Source organism: Phocoena phocoena, chromosome 7 (genome assembly GCF_963924675.1).
Source record: "Phocoena phocoena chromosome 7, mPhoPho1.1, whole genome shotgun sequence".
Taxonomy (NCBI): domain Eukaryota; kingdom Metazoa; phylum Chordata; class Mammalia; order Artiodactyla; family Phocoenidae; genus Phocoena; species Phocoena phocoena.
In genome coordinates this window covers 83,348,672-83,373,840 of record NC_089225.1, presented here as the reverse complement: position 1 = coordinate 83,373,840, position 25,169 = coordinate 83,348,672, and the positions used below count along the sequence as shown (strand labels likewise).

The 25,169-nt window shown below is 39.1% G+C and overlaps 1 protein-coding gene across 1 annotated transcript; it reads right to left on the bottom strand.

Moving 5' to 3' along the window:
• Window positions 1-5,054: 5,054 nt before the first annotated feature.
• Window positions 5,055-24,967, bottom strand: ICOS (inducible T cell costimulator). The gene is made up of 5 exons (XM_065880169.1): window positions 24,910-24,967; window positions 9,583-9,921; window positions 8,757-8,863; window positions 7,407-7,491; window positions 5,055-5,095 (listed from the first exon to the last, which is right to left on the bottom strand). The coding sequence occupies exons 1-5, from the start codon at window positions 24,965-24,967 to the stop codon at window positions 5,055-5,057; spliced, it is 630 nt and encodes a 209-aa protein (XP_065736241.1).
• Window positions 24,968-25,169: the final 202 nt, after the last annotated feature.

Here is a 25,169-nt window from a genome sequence, read left to right as displayed (position 1 = left end):
TCCCCACATTAATAAAGTGAACAGACATTAAAAACTAATGCCAATTTCTTGTAGGATTCTGGCAGGCCCTGCCAGAGGACGCAAGAAAAAAAACTTTATTTCACAGTAATGAGGACACAGTGACACAAAGAACAGGACACAGTCCTGGCTCACTGAGGCAACTGTGCCTTTTCTTAACCTGAGTTTAAACTGCACTGACTCCCAAGTATAGTTTGTTCTTTGGGGATGTGCTTACTATAATGGACCAACGAGTAAACAAACCAGTAGGTCAGCAGTCCCTTTTGGTGAATGTAATGGAAAGGAAACTGGAATTAACAAAGCTGCGTTCACCTTTGCCCACTGGACTGAAACCCATACTGGCCCGTCTTCCTTCCATCTCAACACCTGTTCTGCTAAGGGTAATGAGCCTCAGCCATCCAGTGGGCTGAAGCCTGAAACTAATCACAACTCTAGGACTTAGACTTGGAACATGGTCCACTGGATAGGGAAAGAATCTAGAGGAGGCAATAACTGGAGCTTTGTCAAAGAAGGACTTGGAGTCTTAGAATAGAGAAAGGGGTGAGGCATCCTAAATATAGAGACCCAAGTTGGGAGTGGAAGGAAAGTTTCATAAGGGGTTCCCCACCACCACCACCCTGATGGTTAGGGGACTATGATAGACTGAATAATGGGCTATGAAAGGTATCCCAGTCCTAAGCCCTGGAATCTGTGATGGATTTTACATGGCAAAAGAGACTTTGCAGACATTTGCAGATGCCATTAGGGAAGGATCTTGAGATGGGAAATTATCCTGGATCATCCAGGTGGGCCCTCAATGTAATCACAAGTGTCCTTATAAGAGAAGGGCAAAAGGAGATTCCACAACAATGAAACTACAGAAGCAGAGACTGGAGTGATGACGAACCAAAGATCACTGGTAGCCACCAGAAGCTTTGGAAAAGCAAGAAAATGGATTCTTCCCTGGAGCCTCCAGAGGACCAGCCTCGGTCCATATCTTGACTTTAGGCCAGCAGAACTGATTTTGGACTTCTGGCCTCCAGAACTGTAAGAGAATAAATCTGTGCTGTTTTAAGCCACCAAGTTCATTGGGATTTGTTACAGCAGCCCCAGGAAACCAATACAGGGACAAATGTGAACTAGGAAGAAAGAAAGAGCTATTTTTTCAGGCGCTGTGCATGGGAAAATGTGGGGAGGAAATGGAAGGGATGTGCAGCCTGCTTGGAGAGGGCTTTAGGAGAAAAAAGGAGGGGCTGCTGCTTCCAGAGCCACCTCCAGGCATGTAAGAGGCACTGATGATAAGGACAAGGGTATTTTTAATGAACTTTTGCTGTGCTTTGTGAATGAAACCCATCCCTATTTGGGTATGTTCTCAAAAGACTGGGAAGTGGTATATTTTCAGTTAACATTTATTTATGATGGAATGTCATTTTTTTCCATTAATTCTGAGTAAGCTCAGAGATCTCTGGATTCTATACTGTGGATTTTAGGAGAACTTATCTGATGTTTTGGACTTAAAATGGGGGGTATTCAGCTGCATTTCGAATTTGTCGTCTCCCGAGCCTAGTTCAAGAGAGCATTTCACTATGACTTCCAAACTTAAGGGATAATAATTGAAAAGAGTGTCGTGTCCATTAGACACACTGCAGTCATTTTGGACTATGGTCGTAAAGCCAAAAGGACATAGCAGAGAGAAACCATACTGAGGAGAAGTCACAAATAGGATTCAGTGTTTTTGTCAAAGAACCATGCTTAGATGTCATTATGCTCTTCATTTCCATGAAAATTAAAAATTCCTCGATACGAAATGAGATTCGTTTTTAACCCAACCTCAATGGAGACCCTTTCTTTCTTTCTTTCTTTATTTGGCTGTGCCCTGTCTTAGTTGCAGCACCTGGGCTCTTCATTGCAGCATGCGGGATCTTTAGTTGCAGCGTGCAGACTCTTAGTTGCAGTATTTGGGATCTAGTTCCCTGACCAGGGATCAAACCCAGGCCCCTTCATTGGGACTGTGGAGTCTTAGTCACTGGACCACCAGGGAAGTCCTTGAATACCCTTCCTTAAGAAGATAGGTCAGTGGCAGACATCCTGGTTTGGTTGAAGGCTTTTGTCCAGCTCTACCGGCAGAGACCAGGTTCCTGGAGAATCTCCCTGACAATAGCTATTAGCTTCTTGAAAATGAAAAAATTCATAGGAAGCACTGTGCTATGGAGACTTGGGGACAAAGGTTGATTTTTAGTCATGGTTAGAGCAGTCCCTGAAATGAGACAAGAATGAATAGACCTGGAAGACAAAGTGAGAGTCTGTAAGCGTCGCTTTTAAGGGTTATTTCTAGCTTTGAAGATAGACAGTCTCACTGCCTTTAGATGGACTATATGGCAAGGTGGAGAATAGCTTAGATTCATACATTGAGTCATAAATACTAATCAACAAGAGAGAAATAAAAGGTGGCATATAGTGAAAGACATCCAAGGGTAGCTTGCCTTTATGTAGGAAAGACTTGGTGAATTGTCTTCTTACGGAGAACATAGACCCTGGAAGGGGTATTAAATGTTGATACCGATGAGGTCAACCTCTTAGAAAATTTCAAATTTCCCAGTTCCTCATTTTCATAGAACAAAGGTTGACAAGCAAGTAGGCTGAGCATAGCCTATCTTCCACGGCACAAAGAAAAATCTTATCCACCCAGTACAAGAGAAAATTTTTTAAAGGGAGTAGGCTGGAAATGGGAAGAGGACTTGGATTACACAAAGCAGTGGTCCCGTCTCATAAAGAATGTGAATTTAGGGCTTCCCTGGTGACACAGTGGTTGAGAGTCCACCTGCCGATGCAGGGGACACGGATTCGTGCCCCGGTTCGAGAAGATCCCGCATGCCATGGAGCGGCTGGGCCGGTGAGCCATGGCCGCTGAGCCTGCGCGTCCGGAGCCTGTGCTCCGCGACGGGAGAGGCCACAGCAGTGAGAGGCCTGCGTACCGCAAAAAAAAAAAAAAAAAAAATGAAAAGAGGAACTGTTCCAAGCAGTGTGACGATCTTTAAGAACAAGGTCAAATTTGCAAGTGCTGGCTACAGTAATCATTTCCCTCCCCCAAGAAAACAGATCTTTTCAGCTGAATATCAAATGTTTATTCTTTAGTTTCCTACTACTACAAAAATGTATTTCATAATTAGCTCCTCTTAAAACCAGTTTTTATTTCACAGAAATTGTATTCTTTAATAATTCACTTTGAAATGTACAGGGCTAAGGATGAGGATGCTTCAGGGCACAACTTGGACGATCAGGAGAAGCAGACCACACGAGAGTGGGCCTCCCCACTTGACACCCACGCAGAAACCTGCAAACAACTCAGAGAACACCTCTACCAAGACAGCCAGGTTGCCCAAGTCAGCGAAACACCGTACTTGATTCAAATTACACGTTCAGTACTGTACTGTACATATCCAGCATTACACATGCTTAAAATAAGTACGTATAATGACATATCAGGCCTCACTTTTAAAGTAAACCGTAAGCAGGCAACTACAATTTTAAAACTACTAAATAATCCCTTTTTTACCTAAGTTGAAAATATTGTTGCATACACATTGGCTGCTTCAGAAGCCTTGGGTATGCAGACAGGAAGTGGAGAAAGTATTTCAGCTAAGAATAATCACATGTCACATGTACTTAAGAATCTTTCCAGCTAAACCAAATTCAAAGGAAGACTGCTTTGAAGGGTCAGGGTCAGTTTCCAGGCTGAATGGTTTCTAGGAGACGGAATCATACAGATGTTCCTTGACACATCTGTGCTTCTTCACAGATCCTGGAGGAAAATGCAGGCAAACCCACTCTGGTCCCCAGGGTGACTTCAGCCTTTGGGGGCAAGAGCACCTGTTTGTCCTGGCTAAGCGGAGTTTCTCAATTCTGGGAATTCCACCCAGGTCTGGATGGCTGCTCCAGGCTGATGGGGGCTGTTTCAACCTATAAAGCCCAGAGGCAGCGCGGCTATAGTTTGGCAGTGACCTCTAGGAACTGCAGGTTTCATGCTGAAGAGATCATGGGTTCTATCTCCCAGGACAATGCTTGACAGTGAAAGATGGATTCCTTTGTTTGCTTGCAATTTTAGCATGATCTCCAAAACTAGCCTAGCTTGTAATTAATAGCACCATGAAAACACAGATAACGGTAGAAAAGAATATCAAAAAACGAAGTCACTTTTGATTCTGGGCAATGTTTCCTGCTACTGGTGTCAATGAGTCAGCAAAGTAAACCATTTGAACTGAATTTGGGAAAATAAGATATCTTTCTGGAGCAAAACGTATGCTTATTTAGGGAGAATATAGGCAAGTTATATTCACTAGGCTGCAGCTATATATATGAAACTAAGCAGCAGAAGGAAAAAACGTAGACATAGCTCCCAACTCAGCGTGTCTGTCAAGTACTTATGTGGAAGTACTTTTAAAAGGAAAATTGAGGGCAGAAGAAGGCACCTAAATTGCCTGTGCAGTGGTCAACTGGGCTTCAGAAGTTGGAGAAGAGTACTGTGTTCCACTGTATTAGTAGGCTATCCTTACATATCCACACCTCAGAGATAAAATTACTGCAGTTTTGAAGCATCTCCCTCTACTGCCTGATTATAAAATACTCCTCCCTACAGAAAGAAGAGGTAGTCTGTTAGTGAAATGCAGACAGACTCTGGCCCTCAGCTGTCCATTTGCTTTGCAGATTCCATACCCTTGACCTCTTTAAAACATTTTTATAGATGTGTTTGTTCTCCTGGCTGATGCATTGCTTAGAAGCAGATCTGAAGACAGGGTTTCCATCCCAGTGAGGTCTGTTTGTTGAGCACACACAAGCTGGGCTTTCTATAAAGCTAGTTGCGAGAGGGTATTTGTTTTGAGAGAACTCTAATGGTACTAAGGCAGTCTGTTAAAATCTCTATTGACTGATATAGTCACTGGTCCAGACGGAACAAAACATCAGCAAAAGATGTACGTAGTCAAATCAAGTCAGACTCTCTGTGGTCCAGGAAATAGAGAATCTTGCTCTTCAAGTTGGAGGGAACTGGCCAGTGCGGCTCACGCCTGGGTGCCAGAGAGTTCCAAATTACGGGTCACATCTGTAACAAAAATTTAGCATAAATTCTTTAAAAGCTCTCCATGTGCCAATCCCCTTCAGCAAGGCTTCCCCTTTCCTCTGCCTCTTGTAAACACGCACACACACATGCACACACACACACACACACAGGCAAACACACACCCCGTCCAAACTCTTCTTTATGCTTCAAGACCGAGCACCAATTCCACATTTTCCATGGAGTTTTACCCAGCCCACTCTTTTTTTTTTTTTTTAATTCATTTATTTATTTAATTTTTGGCTGCGTTGGGTCTTCGTTTCCGTGCGAGGGCTTTCTCTAGTTGCGGCGAGCGGGGGCCACTCTTCATCGCCATGCATGGGCCTCTCACTGTCATGGCCTCTCTTGTTGCGGAGCACAGGCTCCAGACACGCAGGCTCAGTAGTTGTGGCTCACGGGCCCAGTCGCTCCGTGGCATGTGGGATCTTCCCAGACCAGGGCTCGAACCCATGTCCCCTGCATTAGCAGGCAGACTCTCAACCACTGCGCCACCAGGGAAGCCCCCCAGCCCACTCTTGACTCTTTTTGCAAACTTTGTCTGAACTCTACTGCTTTGCAATTAATTGAGGACTTTTAACGCTATCACGTGACTCCACCCTCCATGCAAACATATTACCTCTCCCAGTGACATTATAAACTGAAGACAAGGACTGTCTTAGGTCTTCCCTCCCTCTACCCAATGCACATTACTCAGCACCGTGTTATTCACATAATAACAAATATTTGACAGAAGTGCTGAGTCATGCTCTGCCTGGAATTGTTTAGTGTAATGCTGTCGGAATACAGAAGAAAGACCCTGCCTACCCTCAAGAAGGTAGCCCTACACTAGAGCTACACTCTGGCCATTTTCAGTTACTATTTGTTTACATGTAATTGCAAGATATATGCTAGGCTTGGTAGATGGGGCATGAAACTACCCCCCTCTGATTTCAGCTGTACCACTTCTGAGTATGCTGACTATTCTAGCAAAATAGCCCCACCCTGCATTTCTCTGCTTTTCTGCCTCAGGGCTTTCTCTGAAGGCTTAAGAGCAGCCTCATGGCATGCACAGAGCAAGACTCAGGAACAAAGGAGATTAATGCATCCTACAGGCAACCCCAAGCCAGTGGGGATGGGAGCCGATGGATAAATGCCCCATTTGCCATCCTTCAGAAGAACAATTCTGGGAGACATCTGTATACGTCTCAGAAGTCCTGTGGCCTCTAGCTGAGATCTTAGTAATGCAACCTTCATCTGCTTTTCTGCCTTTCCTGTCTCCCTCTCCCTGTTCCCTCACCCCTTCTTCCTTCCAAATAAACTACTTGCATTCAGGTGTCTGTCTCAGGGTCTGCTTTCAGGGACCCAAATTAAGATAGACACATTATTACAAGCACAGAGATTGAGAGAAAAGATTTTTTTTTCCAATAGCAGAATAATGAAACACAAGCTCTTTGCTAGTGTCAAAGCTATGGTATCAACTCTCTGAAGAACCAAAGGATCACTGAACACCAGAAGAAACATCAATTTCTTTCATCTAAAAAAAATGAGGGCTAAAGGAGATTTAGCCCCTTCCCGCGCTTTAATTCCATGATTACAGGTGTTTTGTGCATCCCTTTTATACAAGTCCTTTACCACTGAGTGGTGGCAAAAATGCAGTGGCTTCTGTCTCATTATACACCTTCCATCACTGCAACCTCAAAGGCATAAGATTTACAAGAATGGATATTTCAGACTTTCTGGGATGGTCCTCAACTTAAGAACACTGCAGTTGACAACACTCACTCTGAATGAAAAAGGTCAAAGTCCCACCTAGCTGACTTCCACAGCCATCCAATTTCTCTAACCATGCACATTTTTTACGGTGAAATAACAATATCTTCACCAATTTCTCCTTCTTCCCCTTGGGAATACCAGCCCAGATCTTTCCTCCAAATCTCAGTCGAAAACCTTCATATCTTTGTATCCCCCACAGTGCCTCACTCAGTAATTTACACTAAAATGATATTCAATAAATCTCATCGTATGACTTAATGAACTTTTTAACAAGGAAGACTTAGAATCACCCCAATTTTTAAAATATTGATTGGAAGATTGCCTTGATACCATAGGGGTTTATGCACTTTTTGGTTTTTTTAATAGTGGTTTACAAACATGTTTTCAATGAACTAGAGAGAGCATCAATTCAGTTAAAATGAAAATATGACTTTTTACAGAAAATACTAGAGACATTTTCCCTTCCTTTAAAATAAAAAATTAAAATCCTAGGCTTCATGTAAAGAACACTCTTCCCTTCCCAAGCCCCCATGTGTCACTGTACCTGTGGGTCCAGGCTTTTTAGCGGTGTTCACTGCTGCCATGAACATGTATTCACTATTAAGGTCGTGCATGCTGGAAGGATACTTCTGCAAGAAAAGTCAGAAACGTGGTTTGTCATCTGCTCTTCCCCATCTCCATTCCTGTGGGGGATGTGTTTGTGTATTTGTTACTGTTTTCTATTCTTTGTTGAAGCAGTATGTGACAAAGTGTTATAATGTGACTTAGGCTCCTGACTTTAGGCTAAGTAGGAGAACAATATGAAAAGGGCTTCAAATAAAAACTGTTTCTGCTCAATGTCTTTTCTCATTTATGCCTTTATGTTCCTTCCCCAGTAGACTTAGACCACGGGGCTGATCTTCCTCTCTTCCTTCTTTATCTCTTTTCAAATTCCCTTCTGACACAGATATATGCCTGTATGGCCAACCATCACACTATGGATATACTTGAGGATGCTAACACCCTTGCATAATATGCAAAATGGTATAGGTTCTTTGATTGAGAACCTGTTTTGTGATAGACTAAAGAGAATATCCCCCGGCACAGAGAGATTTTGGTTGTTATCGGTGTCGTTATTCTTTCATCTTTCTGCCTAGCTTTTCAGTGGTTTTCTTTAAAAGCAAGGAGTCCTAATAAGTTACCATGTAAAGAAGCTGACAGTTTCCTTCTCAACTACTGATGGTGCCCTACAAGACTTTCTCACTGATTGTTTTTTAATTGACTGGTTGAGGAAAATTTTGTTTCATCTGCCCTGACTTTGGAAACTTAGAATCAAATTTGCAGCCCACGTGTAATAATTTTTAAGTCAGAAGCATCTATTTTTATCTTTTAACCCTCCTCCCTCCTCCCTGCCTTTTTGTCTTTCTGTGGCCCCAATTTCCTTATCTTTTGTGAATAATAATAATGACATATCTCTTTGTAAGCCACTGAATTCCTTTTGGAATGAAGTGGCTATAAAGTAAATAAGCTTCTGTTCCAAGTTAGTAGTTTAATTAGTAAGCATATCTGGAGGAAAAGAAATCATCTACCTGTTGATCAAATTACTCTGGCAAGAGCAGTACATACTTTGATGAGTAAATAACTGCTCATATTCCTCAGTAAAGCCAGTGCAAGAAAAGATCAATGTTGCTCACCTTTTTTTTTTTTTTTTTTTTGCGGTACGCGGGCCTCTCACTGCTGTGGCCTCTCCCGCTGCGGAGCACAGGCCCCGGACACGCAGGCCCAGCGGCCACGGCCCACGGGCGCAGCTGCTCCGCGGCACGTGGGATCCTCCTGGACCGGGACACAAACCCACGTCCCCTGCACTGGCAGGTGGACCCCCCCACCACTGCGCCACCAGGGAAGCCCTGCTCACCTTTTTTGTAAGCCAACATGTAAGGACACATCCAAAAATGCACACTACAACAAAAGCCGCACATCCTATGGGTAACCAGAACTTCAGCTGGCAACAAACCTGTGATTCTGGGTTGGAAAAAAATTAAGGTGAGGAAAAGCTCTCAGAATCAAATCTCCTCTGTCAGTGCTGAATCACAAGTTCACTTAACAAATTTAAAAGAGCTGTTTAAATTAAACAGCTTGCCATAAAGCTTGCCTTTGTTACAATCATGATATCCAGTAAACAGTAAATAAATAACATCATCTCAGTGTGATAGCAAGGATCCAGAAACTAAAAGCAAAAAGACTCTATGCACGTATATGTCTATAAATGTGGTTAATAGAAAAGACTTCACTATCTATGTTTTTGAAAAAGAATAAGTAGGAAAGTAAAGGTATAAAACTATTGTTTTCAATCATATCACTTAATTCCACAATTCCCAGCACAAAATCCAAACCTTAAACTTTAGGTGAATAGAAGCACAGCCATTAAGCCCTGGGTTTGGATATTTCTCCTAATTTTTTTTCCTGATTTTCAATGGCATGTGTGTTTTAGAGACAATGTAACCTATTTCTAACTCAGCAGTCTGTATGATTAAATTTCATATTACTGATTAACATAATTATTTTTGTTATTAATAAACACCCTTGTATTGATATATTTCATCATAAATTATTGCCATCAATTGCACCGAAATGAACTCCAACACAAGAGATATTTATTTGTTTAACTGTTTTCATTAGTGAGAAAAATTGTTAAAATGCCTATGTACTCTTAAGTCTAGAAGATTAAAACAATGTCTTACCGTAAATATTCAAATATTCTTTGCTTAGAATATCTACTTGAAAAGGAGGAGGATCAAAAATTGATAGTTTGCAGATGTAATAGCTGGCATGAGAACTGTCCAAGTTATACAGAAAAAAAGAGACACTGTTATTGGATAACTGAAATTGACAGACGTTCAGATTCGTGATGGACACCTTGTCTCCGCTTCCCTTTGTTTTAGTGAGATCACAGAGTATATTATTTCCTTTCAACAGCTGCATTTTAAATTGTTGGACAGTATCAGGGTATTTGCATAAAATTTGTACACCTCCATTGTGAAATATAAACATCTCAGACGTGGCAGAAGCATTGAATTCTCCTGGATAAAAAAAAAAAAAAGCAAAAGTGACATTTTATGATTCTGTTGACCTAATCATTATATTTGAGCACAAAAGTCATCTCTTCTCTTCATAAAGTCACCTTTATTGCAACAAAATGAAGGAACTTCACAACCAAAAAATAGAACATGAAGGTAAAACTGTGTCTTGGGAAAAAACCTAACCAGAGACTTTTTATCATATATGAATATATAATATGTAATATATTAAATAACATATTTACATAGTATGAATCAAACAGAAATTGTTCCTGCCTTTGGGCAGATTTCATATTGGAGACAGATGATGGATAAATATGAAGTTATGCACCATAATTCATGCTAGGAATGAAGTACTATTCAAGTAAATGTAGATGGGTTCACATTTTGATTGGAGAATCAGATAATTAATGCCACTTGGAGAAAGTGACATTGAAAATTGAAATTGAAGGAGGATTAGCACTTTAGTCAAACAATGAGAGATTTGGGGAAAGACATAGTTTAGGGAAGAAACATTTTAAAGCACAAAACAGCTTAAACTAAAAATGAATGGTTATATAAGAGTATATATTTACACTATACCCTCCCGCTAGAGAGTGAAAGAACAGATGAATCATTTTCAAATGATAGAAACATGTCTTCTCTGAACCTCATCCATTGAGAACTGAATCAAAGTCTGATGATAAAAGTAAAGACCCAGATTTTTGTTTACTTTTTCATTTTTTAAAATAAATTTTAGCTTATAGGAAACCAAGGTTGTTTTTACAAGTTACATGGGGATCACAGAAGAAGGAAACTGAAATGGATTTGGTCTGGTTACAGATTCTGAGTTATTCAGTTATAAGTTCAAACAACTCTTTGCCTTCCTTTTTCTTTTTCTTTTTTCTTCTTTTTTAATATGACTTTTAATAAGTCTCATGCTGAAATTGTTTGGGAAAAATTATTAGCATGACAGTTTTTAGCTTAAATTTTGAAATTCCTGTTTTTATTCTTGAGAAAACTATGTAACAAGTATAAAGAAGTTTTAAGGAAAAATATTACCTGCTCCTCCTTTTCCAGTGAAATAGAAATACCATTTGTGCATTTTTGCTCTTTACCTTCCAGACATATACTTATTTTATATAGCAAACCTATTCCTTTTGTTCTTCTGTTGGCAGTTAATGTTCTATCATAAACGTTCCATTTTTTTATGTAGTCATCATACTTATCCTTTTTAATGGCTATATAAAAGGGCATAATGTTCATTTATCATAACTTGTTAAAGCATTCTACCAGTGTTGACTGTTGGGGTTATTTTCAGCATTTTGATTTTATGTAAATATTTTGACATGTGGGCAAAATATTTAAAGACTCTGAAAACACTCTGTACTGCCATGTTGCTTTTGGAAAGAACTGTTCCACTTTACAACAAGACTAGCGTTACCCTCCTGGATTCACTTGTCATGGTTCTGCTTACACCAGTGTGTTCATTTTATTTAAAATTTACCATAGCTACTTATTTTTCCTAGTACCTATAGGCTTTAATTTATATCTCTCATATTGCTAGGGAATAGATTTTCAACTTGGGGATTTGATTGTGAAAACACAAGCTTTCTAGCTTTCAGTATGGTGGTCCAGATTATTCAAACTAATTCCCACACCAAAGCAACCAAAGATGCTGAATGAAATGTCTAAAAATATTAATGTAAAGGATTGAAGAGCTGAAAAAAAAGAAGAAATTACTAGATTAAATTTGAAGAACCAGAATCCAGAGAGATAAGCAAAGGTTAGAAGTTGCTTTTACTTTGAGAGCATGTGCTGTTCTCCCAGATTCACACTTCTGTTTTCATGTCTCAACTCCCAGAGTCTGAAAACGAGAAATCTAGTAAAAGACATTCTCCTCAATAAGCTCCTCAAAATCCCAGAGGGCTACATCCTTGGAATACAGGTTAAACCAGAAGTAAACCAGCCTTCATGCAGATCATAGCCCACCTTCAAATCACTTCAGTGGTCCAGAAAATCTCAATAATTGAACTTTGTCTAAGGTGATTTTGGATTATTATTACCCCTAAGCTTTTGAAAGTAAAAATGCAAACTATTGCAGAAAGAAAAGGTTTACATCCTAGGCTTCAACTCATATCTACAAATAATAATTATAATGACAAGCATACCATAAAAAATAATCTGACATGCAAGGAAACAAAACAACAACAGACTCCAAAAACAAATACACAATTATATATTTAAATTATCAGATCCCCCAAATAAAACAATTAAGCCTTCTGTGTTTAAGGAAATAAAAGACAAACTTGTAATAATATCTATAGATCACAGGAAACTTAAAGAAAAAAAGTCAACTAATTTGAAAAAGAACCAACTAGAATTGGCAAAAAAAAACACACTGAGATTAGAAACTCAGGAGATAAGTTAAGAGCATATTAGATGGTTAAACAGAGCTGTTGAACTGGAAAATAAAACACAAGCAGATTTTTAAAAAATATGCACATCTAGACAAATCATAATAAAAATCCTAAAAACAGCCAGGGAAAAGAGACTGACTACCTTCTAAGAAGCAACTGTGAGACTGACAGGTGGTATCTCAACATCAACAGTAAAAGTCATGATACAGTGGAATTACACCTTATATCTTTAGAGTACTGAAAGAAACTGTCAACCTAAAACACATTGTCTAGGAGGCTAGAAAAGGTGTATGTAACTTGAGACTTTGATAAATGAAGTATGCATGTTGTGATTTCTTGCATAATGACTAAAAGAATAGAAACAGAATATATAACCCAAATGAATATCTCAAAATTCAGTATGATGCTTCTGTATAAAGGGGAAAAGGAATTGGAATCGGGAAGGAAAACACAGGGTGGAGAGGCTTCTGTGGGCTGACAATGTTTTACCTCTTGAACTGTGATAATTGTAGGAGTAAGGTAGTATGTTTTGTAACTATTCGTTAAATTGTACATTTATATTTTTTCACTTTTGTGAGTAGATGTTTTGTTCTAGAATAAAATAGTTTTCAAGTATAAAGAGGAAAAATAATGCTTGTTTCATTTAAAGAACTGAAGGTAAATACAAGCAAAAGGGAAAGGGGAAAAACTCATCACATGAGAATAGGTGCAACCTACATTAGATTAAAGTGAAAGATAATTTGCATGGGGACTTATTTGTCTGAAAGTAAATTATGTTGCACTACTATTGCTTTGATGCTTGTCTTTACTGTCTATTGCAGAAGATAAAATCAGTGAGCTGGTTCACAGTTCCTTTAGAAACGTTCAGAGGAAATTTCCCAAGGACTTTAGAATGGCAGCGTGTAAACCACAAAGAGATCTTGGAACAAAAGTGTCTGCGGCCACCTTGTGCACACACAGACATAGATGCGTTGTCTTCTACTTCTGAAGATGATTTTGTCAGCAGCTTTTTCTCCTTTTGGGCCCACACTATGACCTATAACCCAATGCAAGATGAAATATAATGGTTGGCGGTGCAGGGTGATAGAAGTGCAATGCAGTGGTTCCCAGGGAAACCAGAGGAGAATTCTGGCTTTGCCATTAGCAAGTCTCTGTGACAAGGATACCTCTCTAGACTTTAGTCTCTTCAGCTGTGAAATAAGGAAGTAATACCAAGACATCTTAAAGTTCTTTCCAACATTTACTCTCTATGGATTCAGGATGAGAACATATCTAGATGAGACCATGAACAACTAAGAGAGCTACTAGTTGGCTGTTGGGTTCTCCAGAGGAGAAACCATGTTTCCATAATACTCTCTCTGTCCCAGCATCTTACTGGGCTTTTCCATGAAGTCAGGAGAAATGAAAATTAATGAGACGATCTTCCTGGCCCATAATAGCTTTTAGGTATGGCAAGGAAAACGCTCCAAGTTTTTCTTGAGTGACAGTGCCATTGACATCAGAGGAGTAACTGGAGATCCCAAAGTGTCATTTCTACTGGACACTCTTAGTTATTCATTTTACCCTTTTTAATCTAAAAACTACCTAGGTCACCTTTTTATTATTAAATGTGGTGACAAGAAGCCTGACTTAAGTGTCCACATACCCGATGCTTAAACTTTCCATCTGGAAAACGATTTGGCAGTTCTTGGTCTTCTATTTGAATGTTTTCAACTAAAGGAATCAGATAGGGGATTTAATCGATTGCTTCACGATTACTTTGGCACCTGTAGAACAGATATGCTCAAACACCTAATCACAAAATCTCCTTAGTCTTTGATGATATTTGAAAAATAGTATCAAAAGGAGATCATCCCTATAATCATGACTAAAACATTTAATGGATCGACAGACAATTTAAGGAAAATCTGAATATGTTAGTTCCTTATAACTGCTGAAGCAGCTAGAATCTTTTCTGCACCTTCCCTGGATGTTCTTATCTCCAAGTCTAATATTCAGTCAGGAGTACTGGTACGATAGCACCATTTTTTATACCTGTGTCTGCTTTGATTGGGTGTCAAATCTCTTTGGTCAGTTCCCCTGTCATAACAGTAGTTGAAAATTGCAACTATTCCCCTCATCAATCTCTTTCTTCTTGTTCTTTCTTCCCTTATATCAAGCTTAAAATCACTCCACATACCACTTTTTAATATAAAATTATCCTCCAAAATATCCTCTCACACTATATTTGATATGTTCCTCACTCTCCCTACCATAACCATCTCCATTTCCAATCCCCATAAGCTCTCATATATAGTCTGTACATGTTTCAGACATCCTGTAAACACCCCTACCTTCACACTTGTGTTTCCTGTAACATGATTCAACTTCTGCCCAGCATCATACACAGCCAAGCCTAGCAAACACACAAATCATACAGCAAGTCTGTCTGATGACCCAGACAGATTAGATTATTTGTCTGAGGTCACACAATTTTTGGGCAGATGAAAGATTTGGGGTACAGTCTGAGGTTGAAGTTCCTCTAGCAACAACAAGAGGAAGTATAATGGAAGCAGGCAACCACATGAAGCTACAAAGTGGTCACTATAGACTGAGTCTCAGAAGATCACTGTTGAAATCCTTCTACAGGAAGAAAGTCAAATTTCCTGCCCCTCTCTTCTATTTCCAGTAGAATCTACCCATTTCTCCATCTAAGCTGCAACTGGTCCAAACCAGCATTATCTCTCTCTGGGATGACAAGAGCTTCCTAACTTTCTGCTCTCACTCGTGCCCATTCACCATCCACTCTCCTCAGGGAAACCAGAATAATCTTCTTTATAATCAGATGGTATACTTGCCCTGTTTATAAAACATCCAGGGCCTTCCCATCTCATTTCAAAGAAAATCTAACCCTTTACGCTACTTTCCATGACTTGCGTGATCTACCCTATCCCGCTAACACCATTTTATACCAGTCACTCACCACACTGCAGTCACACTGTTCTCCTTTCTATTCCTCAAACACAAGAAGTTGGTCTCCGGCGCTTTGAATGTGTTGTTTCTTTGCCTGGAATGTTATCTCTGATTTTCACGTGGCTGCTTCTTACTTCTCCAGCAACCATTGACCACTCAATCCAAAACACACCACACGTCATTTTCTAACATATTACCTGAGGTTGCTGTCTGCTCTGTTTTCTTGTTTACTGTCTGGCTACCCCACTATAACATAAGCTTTAAAATGAGGGACCTTGTTGATTTTATTCACAGATTCATCCCAAGTATCTACAATAGCACCTGGTAAGTAGTAAGTCACAATAAATATGTATTGGATGGTTGGGTGGATGAATGGATATGTAGATCTCAGTGATGTTATAAATCTGGGGAGATAAAGCATAGACTATAGAATATAAGAATCAAAAGGGCTTTTAAAAATTATTCAGTTAAGCCTTTCATTTTAAATTGTACCCTTAAATTTATCAAGCTAAAATGGGGCCAGAAAACTGAGTATCTTTCCCAGGATTACATAGCTCATAGCTGGGACACGATCCCAGGGTTAGCTACGGCATGTTGCCTTTCTTCTGCAGACAAGTATGTGCAAATATACAATCAAGTTCAAAAGACACCTCCTCAACTGGGATGTCAGGTTCTAATGAATATTATCTGGCTGAGCTATAAAGAAGCACGTTCTTTAACTATTATAAATATCTACCAGGTTCATAAAGACTTGTTTAGATGGTTGACTATTCTCTTGGCTCTTTTGAGTCTATAGAAGGGAAGACATGTTTAAACCTGGTTATTATTTGTATCCTCTAAAGTGCAGAATCATTAAATTTGCCCAATGGATGTCCAGGACAGGTGCCTCTGAACCAATGATTGTTTAATACATCCAGATGTTTCATAACCGGAGCACGTTAGTGATTTGCAATGGAAACACCATGCTATAAAATTTAGCATTTAATGCATTGCTAAAAACACAAACAGGAATATGTTCTCTTGAATCCTGGTGATGAGTCTAAAAATCTGAATATTCAGACTTCATTTTCACTTTGCTACCATATCTGTTTACTTCTTGTTGGTGCTCCTAGATTATTAGTACTCTAGAAAATAGCTGCTATATCTTAATCACATTGACTACCATGTCTAAAGGGTGCAATCTTTCCAATAGAGGTTCAAACCTGTTAACTGCTGCTATGATTTTTATAACATTACTGTTGATATCAGTAGACTAAGGTTTCAGGAGTAAAATCAGAATGTTTATATCAGATGATTTCTTTAGATCTTCAACATTTTTAAAAGATAAAAGCATTTGCATATTCTTTGGGGGGAGCTGTTAAGAAAAAAATCTCTGAAGAAAAGGGTCATTCAGCTGAGAATCGCATTATGATTCAGAAGTTTATTTACAAATTGACTCTTTTACGTCTAAACTATTTCATTTCTTCAGTGTAAGATTGTCTTGATAGAACCCATCCTGCCAGGACTCTTTATAAGCAATTGTATTATGCCTGGTTGAAAATCTTTTAGCAAAAACACTTAGAAAACCCACACAGTGAAGGGGATATTAGACTGATCAGCAATTTCACTTTATTCTCCTTAACTCAGACTTCTAACCACAAACCTCCACAAAGGTCTGAGTGATCGAAAGATAAGGGTTCCTGAGTTTGCAATTATTGATAGTGTTTATTAAAAATATTTTCTGTAATCCAACAATGATAAGCTTTAGCTTAGCACAGCACATGAATGTGACATAAGAAGTGAAGTTCTAAAAATTGCAATGTTTATATTAGGGTTTTGTTACATTTGATCTTTCCCTAAGAAATTCCGGCATTTAAAAAATATGCTTTCTGCCACTTTTTTTTTTTTACCTCTCGTAAAACCACTGTCATTTCTTATGCGTCTACTAGCTAAAACGTTTGGAATCCCGATTAGCAGATTTTTATATATGCATAATTTCTATATTTACATTATTATTCAAAGGCATCCATAATCTAAAGTAGTGATTGAAATCGGTAGCAAGGGTAGGCAAAATAAACCCAATCCCAAGTCTTAACATTTGCCGAAAAGGAAGTCAAAAAAACATGAAGAAAAAAAGTAAGGAGAAGGTTAAAAAGGCAAAAGACTCTGAGCACACCTGCACGTGCACACGCACGCAGACACACACACACACAATGTGTGACTTTTTTATTCTCCAAGGAACTCTGTAGAGGGGGTAAAACAGCCTTTGATGCTCTGAAATGCGTAATGTTTTAAATGAATGATTGATTTTCTCCTTGTAAAAACTGATTTTCTTTGTGAAAATGGAAAAATCTCAAAGGTGTTGTAAAACTTTGTAGCGATATTTACAAAGTAATTAGAATAAACTCTACTCTCTACTCCAGTAACCCACACCTTCATCTCCAGCCCACTCCTTCCCTTGGCTTAGTCCCTTATTTCCAGTTTCCTTTCAATATCTCTATCTGGATGTGTCCCCTGACACATCAAGAGTAACATTTCCAAACTGAACTCAGCATTCACTCACCTAACCCAAGTCCTGTCCTTTAAGGCATCAGGACCTCAGAGTCTTCCTCATTACTCGCTCTCTCTGACTGTCCTGATCCAATTGGTCACCAAGTCCAGTTGACTCTAGCTCATGGATGGTTTTTCCCCATTCCTATTGCCAAACTAGGACTTTTTCACATCTTCCTTCATCTGTGGAAGCATCTTCTTGACTGGCCTTCTCAACAGCAGTCTCTCCCCCCAAATCTATTCTCCATGCTGCTTGCAAAATTGTGTTTCTAAAAAGCATTTCACTGCCCAGTTTGAAAATATTCACTACCTTCTTGCTTATGAGGTAAAAAAATAAATCAATTTTCTTGGAATGACACAAAATCCTTTTACAATCTCAGGGACCATATAGCTTAAAGCTACGCCATACTTTTTGGCCATTACTTTCTCATTGTTACTTCTGTCCCCATAGACTAGAATATCCCATTACCCCTTTATTTGCTTAGAAATCCTCATTCATTCTTTAAGAACCACTTTAAAGAACCGCTTTGTCCCTGAGACCCCCAGACAAAGACTCCTATCTCAATGATTTCAATAAAGCTTTGTTTATACCAATATATTTATAATGTGTATAAGCTTAGATCATAATTATTTTTGTCTGTCTTCCTAATGTAAACATAAACTTCACAAGGATAAAGACTGGATCATGGTCACAAATAATCCTAGGACCTGGAATATATTAGATGCTCAATAATAATAAATGAATGAATGAATAGAAGAATATCGAAGCTGAGCATGGTTGGTAAATGTCCTGCAATGAGGTGAGGAGGTGAGCAAGAAAAACAGAGCAGGGGATCCAATTTACCGGATAATGGAGGATGCTTGTTTCCAAGTCCAAAGGCAAAGTCTCACACTGAATGATGCCCAATCAATTGTCTGAAGCCCAATAGTTCTGGAGTTATATAAACATCTAAGCTTTCAAAAACTTCCAAATAATAATAATAATTGCAACTTACAAGCATTGCATGTTTCCCATGTATTAAGGTTTCCAATTCATTACATGCAATATATCATTTGATGTTCATAACAACATTTGACATCAGATTTTCTATTTTTATTCCTATTTTACAGATGAGGAAACTGAGGCTTGAGTAACTGGCCCCAGGTCATAGAGGCAAAATGTGGTGGAGCCATGATTTGAATCCAGACAATTTGGCATCAGAGTCCACATTTCTAAGGAGCCACTTAGTCCAATGATCTAGTCCAACCCCTTAATTTTATAGAAGCTGAAGCACAGAAGCTAAAGAGACTTGCTAAGAAAAGAGAAGAAAAAGAAGCTTTTAACATTAAGCTAGATTTGGAAGTTATTTTCAAGTATTTCTTTTCCTTCAAGATGTATTGGGTGTATAATTGTCCCAAATACTTAAAGTAATATTTACATTGGTGCCACATATGTATTCTATGACTGAAAATGTTATTAGGCACCAAAAAACATATAAAAATTATTTATTTGATGTGAAAATGCATTGTTTAACATACCTGTTTCCCTAGACAGCCTCATTCATGGATCATTGTGTGTTGAGCTGCCCTGTGTACTTAAACCTGCAACAAAGTCTGGGTCCTTGCTCTGATGGGATCTAAATTCTTGATAAGTATTCTGTAAGTTATCTGCCTGTAGAAATGTAAAAAGATGTATTGACATCTACAAGAAACTCTATTATAGTTAAATGAGAGCAAACAGGAACTACTAGGAGATTTTGCTTGTCTTAGTACAAAATGAACAAAATTTGAATTGTAAGTGCAGTAGAGGTTTTGTTTCTTGTTTTTTTCATGAATGAACTTTTTTCCGTGCTAAGCCCTAGGAGAGTGTAAATGTTGGCTATAAAAGTTTGATTTCTTGGGCTTCCCTGGTGGCGCAGTGGTTGAGAATCTGCCTGCTAATGCAGGGGACACGGGTTCGATCTGGGAAGAACCCGTCTGGGAAGATCCCACATGCCGCGGAGCAACTAGGCCCGTGAGCCACAACTACTGAGCCTGCGCGTCTGGAGCCTGTGCTCCACAACAAGAGAGGCCATGACAGTGAGAGGCCCGCGCACCGCGATGAAGAGTAGCCCCTGCTTGCCACAACTAGAGAAAGCCCTCGCACAGAAACGAAGACCCAACACAGCCAAAAATAAATAAATTAATTAATTAAAATACCCATAATTTAAAAAAAAAGTTTGATTTCTCATATTCAAAAAGGTTCCATTTAAGTGATTCTTTGTTGCTTGTTGGAAGTACCATGTCTATGGCAACACACTCAGAAAAACAAAAGACTCTTTCAGAACTAGTGGTTGACTGACTCAAAATTCTTGAGTCCATCACCTCCCTTTAAAGACAAACTGCTTCTTCTTAGCTTTTCCTCATGCAAAGTAGATGCAACCATCAGTATGTTATACGAGAGCCAGAGGAGGTTCGTAGCCCAATTTCTGACTCTCTTTTTAAACTTGCCAATCTCAGTCTGTTTCAATCGACCATACAGGCCAAACTGGAAAAAAATTTCTTGTTGACCAACAGCTTTCATTTGTGTTACATGTTTTCTACATATTTAAGTTCCACTTTCCAAAGTATAATTCTGAATTTTCCTGAAAAGATATTGAATGACACATTCTTATTTTACTTAGAATGATGAAAACGTGTCATTTAATAGACTCAATTTATTAGAAGAGCAGTAGCACAGAGATGCCATTTATGGAGTAAACGGGCTCTTTTCTTTGGGTATTGAAGGCTACAAATGATTGGTATATATGTGTGTGTGTGTGTATACATATATATTTATATATGTATATGTATGTGTATGTATATACTGGGCTTTGAATTTGCAAAGCCCAGTACATCTTTTTATGTATAAAACTTATATTCTTAGGACAGGGAGACACCATAAGCTGTGGGTTTTGCTCAGTTTACAACTGTGAATACTGAGGCCAATTATTTTTTACATCAAACAAGTCTATGGATACACAGTGAGCAAAGCTCAGATGAGAATTGAGGTCCTCCCTACACACCTACATTTTGTTTCTACCAAGAATGGGAATATGCTGTTAGCAATTTTAAAACTATAATATTCCATTTCATCTGAGGGAGTTGTTAACAGCCACGGCAAGTTATGAAATTCGTTTTGCTCACTAATGATGAAAAACCAAGGATCTCGAGATCTTACATAAAAATAATAGGCATGTCTAAAAAGAAGGAAAAAAGACAAAGAAATAACTAAACAATTACTGGGAGAAAATATCCCCGAAATTAAAAAAACCCCAAAACACCTGAAGTCTGCAGATTGAAAAGGCTCACTCAATCTCAAGCAATGTTAATGGAAACACTCACAGAATTAGGCATATCCTAGTGGAATTCCCGAATTCGCTTGTTGAAATGAATAACAAGATTCTAGCAATACTTTGTAATCTACTTGGAAACTAATGAGAGGCAGACTAACATGGAACTACTCACGTGCAACCCTAGAAGCCAGCATACAGCGAGTGAATACCCAGAGACTATTAAAAGAGTGCTGTCCAGGAATCCTACTCCCAGAAAAGATGTTAGTCACCCATCAGAGTAAAGGAAGACATCTTTACCCATGCTGGAATTCAGAGTTTGAGGTATCTGAAGAAAATAATGGAAGTCTTCTGATCATTGGATAGGAACAAGGATGACAAGACAGGAGCAGATGGCAAGAGTGATGCTGCCGCTGAAAAATGGTGAAGTGAGTGTAAAGAGTTCTTGAACCAGAAGAGAAACACTGTCAGAGGAAATTTAGCAATGATCTGCAACTACAAGTTTTCAATTATTTCAACAAAACCCATGTATGGGGCAGGGGTTAAGGGGAAAGCAAGAGAGTGAAAAGAGAACATTCCAAAGTTCTCACGTCACTGCGGGGGATGGGAGGTGGGGTAAACACGTCAAGCAAGGCTACCGTCATTATTTACTTTACTACAATAATAAATAGATATTCAATTAAGCTGCTCTGAACATGATAATGAATTAGTCAACTAGGACGTGTGGTCAACCTTCCAAATTACAGAGGGAAAGAGGGGAGTTAAAAGAAACTTCCTCATACCAACAAAAATAAAAGAGAATACCACAACCAAGGAAAACAGAAATAATATTGAAGGAGTGCAATCAATATAGGCTTCTTGTGCTGAGTGAGAATGCCCTGAATTCATCTATTGAAAGAAAAGATGGACAATGTGGATTTTTAAAATTCAGCATGAACACTGGAAGGAGGTGCTGGGAGGGGCTTAAATGTCAACTCAGCTCCCCAGGACTCTCCCTGAGCTCTGGGGAGGGGCAGGTGCTGGAAGCGCCAAAGGGCTGGTGTTTTTGGAGGCGGCGATGGAGTTCAGGAATCACTGCTTCAATGCCTGGGTGACAAAATCAAGGCTCAAAATGAGCCCGAGGGTTACCCTTCCAGCTTCCACCCTGAACATATCATTAGACATGCACATTTATTAAACACCACCCAACCTTGGTCATTCCCACTCCACTGCTTTTAAAGTGGTCTTTCCCAAACCAGAATTCATCAGGTCACCCGCGTGGTCTCCATTGCCCATAATGTCTAGAAAGAGTGTCTTCTAAATGCAGACAGAATGTCTCATTTTTCTCAGATCCTTTTACAATTAAGAGCCTCCTATTGTTCCAGAATCATTAAAAGAAGATGACTTTGCTAAGTTTTACACTGAGATCAACAGAAGACTGAGAATCACCAAGATTTCTTTCCTCTTAACTCACCAACCGAATAACAAAACTGATGAGAATTTCTCTCCTTTGAGATTCATGTTATATCTCCACTACTTCAACATGGTGTGGAAAGAATGTGGATATTGGAATCAGACATATTTGAATTCTAATCTTGGTTCTGCCACTGATTACTAGGTAACCAAACACTTAGCCTTTCCTGGTCTGAGATTCTTCAAACATTAACTGAAAGTAAGAATGCCTACCTCTTCATGGGATGAGAAAGCCTACATAGGTGGGAGCATTAAAAATATGCCAAAGGAAAGGATCTACACGAGCTTAGTTGACTTCAGTTTGGTTCTTTACTTTGCATTCAGAGCCTTTAAAATGGTAGTTGCTGGATACGTGCATTATGGTGATATTTTGAATATGAAGATTGTTCAGTAGTTTACCATCTCCATCTAGCCATTTGTGTGCCAGTTTCGCCACCTGTCAAATAGGATAACAGCTTGCCCATGGCACGGTTTTCTGTTGATGAGGGGGAATGTTGGTTTTATTCCATCAGAATCCAAGATAAATATCATTCCAGAAGTATAGTTTATTCATCAGCTTAATCTGCCAACTAGAAATAATTCCACCTAGGCTCGATCAGTCCTTCCACAGTGGTAACACCATTGCTAATTCAAATCTCCTGAGCATAGTATCACCACCATAAGTGCCTAAATGGGTTTGGCATATTGGTTGCTTTTTAGCAGTACAAACCCTTCAATGACTTGAAGCAATGTTCTTGGAAGAAAATCCACAATCCTTCACATGGTGCATATGGTCTGAGTGGTCTGGTCTCTGGTTTCCTTTCCTGCCTTATCTTGCACCATCCCCAACCCCTTTCCTCTCTGTACTCAGGCACATCCACTTTCTTCCAGCTTCCTGACTTACTTCATGCCTTCCTGCCACAGGTCCTTTGCACTTACTCTTTTCATGATATGGAATGTTCTTACCCACCATCCCACCATTCTCCCCATTTATTCCTATTTGTCCCCCAAGGCTTAGCTCAAGTGCCACTTCCACAAGAAAGACTTGGATGAACCCATCCCCCAACCACCCCTCCACACCCACCAGTCTATGCAGGTTTCTTTGTTACATCCTCTGACAGAACTGAGTTCTGCCTGTAATTGTCATTCATTCATGGGATTATCTGATTAATGTCTCTCTCCCAGCCATTCAATTAGCTTCATGAGAGCAGGGGCTGACCTGGTTTTGCTTATCATTGTACACACAGCAGCTGGCACAGTACCTCCTGCATGGCAAGTGCTTGGTGCTGAAAGAATGGATGAGTGAATGAATGAATGGTTATCAATTCCAAAGCTATTCCTTTGTTGCTCATGCAGCTAAAGGATTTCATTGGGTTGTATAAAAGCCATAGTTTCACAAGCAAATGGCCCCAAACTGCCCTTGGGACCTTAAGTAGATTTTAATTCCTCATTCCTCTTTCCTCTTTATTTAAGAGCATTGGAGCCACCTTGAGCCACCACAAGATCAAATCTTTGACCAACACATTTTTGTTTTTTAATTCTTTGGAGAGAAAAATAAAGTCTATTTTTGGTACCACTGCAAAACTTATTTCTAAATAAAGTTACACCTACTAAAACTTCTGTCTGCACTTTTAGTGTGAGTAGAACTTCCCAAGGTAATATAATTTCACTTTGCTTTTTCTCAGCCTCAAGAACATGAGGCTCAGACTTAAAGATGAAACAAAAATAATAGAAAATGTACCAAGTAAGAAGCAGCAGAAATACATATTAATTTCATTGTAGGTAACATTATTTAAAGTATTCAAGTAGAGTGTGATATATACCATGTAAGAGAAAGAATTGAGGACTTCAGAATGATTTTTTTAATGTCTACAGAGGCTAGGGAGTGTTTTTACATCATCCACTACTCCGTAGCCTTTTAGAAGGACCTTGACATTAGTGTCGAAAAAACTCTGTGGCAGCCAGGGCGTTTCTGACAAAAGACCACCCAGATAAGATTAAAATCAAAATCCTTCTTTTCAAAGCCCTTCCATCTTATTTTCTCCTTCAGAAAGAATCCCCAGTCCAAATGCCAGGACTACTTAATTTTCATTCTGTTGACACAAGTCATTTTGCCTTTCATCTGTCTCTGAGAACAGTAAGTCACTCTTCTACTTTATCCACTAAAAAGTAACTTCAAGCAGGTAATTTAAAGTTTTAATGATCCAACGAGACTTTTTTCTTCATCTTAAAACAGTGACATAAACGTCCTTGGCCATGGACTTGGGCTCTTCTCTGAAAACAAACAAACAAAAAAAACCTTTCTATTTGGTGCCTAACGTTTCCAATTGGTTTTTCTTAATGTTCACTTGAATTATAACTTAATAATAAATATTCAGTAGGTCACTTACCTGTTAGAACTTCAACTTGGAAGCAGAAGAGAAGGAAATACCAGAGATCTGACTTCATGTTTGCCAGAAACAAACACAATTTTCTCCTTCAGTGCTTAAAGCTGCCAGTGAATTCATGTCCTCTGCTCTTTTCTGTTTGCTGGAAAGGAAGTGGGTTTTTTTGGGGTTAATGTAGTGTCACACTTACCATCAAGGCAGGGTGGTGTCTCTTAATTGATGTCAGTGGCTATATGGCATTATTGCTCATGGAGGTTAAGCTT

Excerpts from the sequence above, each read along its gene's own strand:
- ICOS (XM_065880169.1), bottom strand. The coding sequence starts at position 24,967 with ATGAAGTCAGATCTCTGGTATTTCCTTCTCTTCTGCTTCCAAGTTGAA. Across the intron at positions 9,922-24,909 it reads CCAAGTTGAAGTTCTAACAG|GAGAATTCAATGCTTCTGCC; the intron begins GTAAGTGACCTA and ends TTTTTTATCCAG. Across the intron at positions 8,864-9,582 it reads AGAATATTTGAATATTTACG|AATCACAGGTTTGTTGCCAG; the intron begins GTAAGACATTGT and ends TTTCCAACCCAG.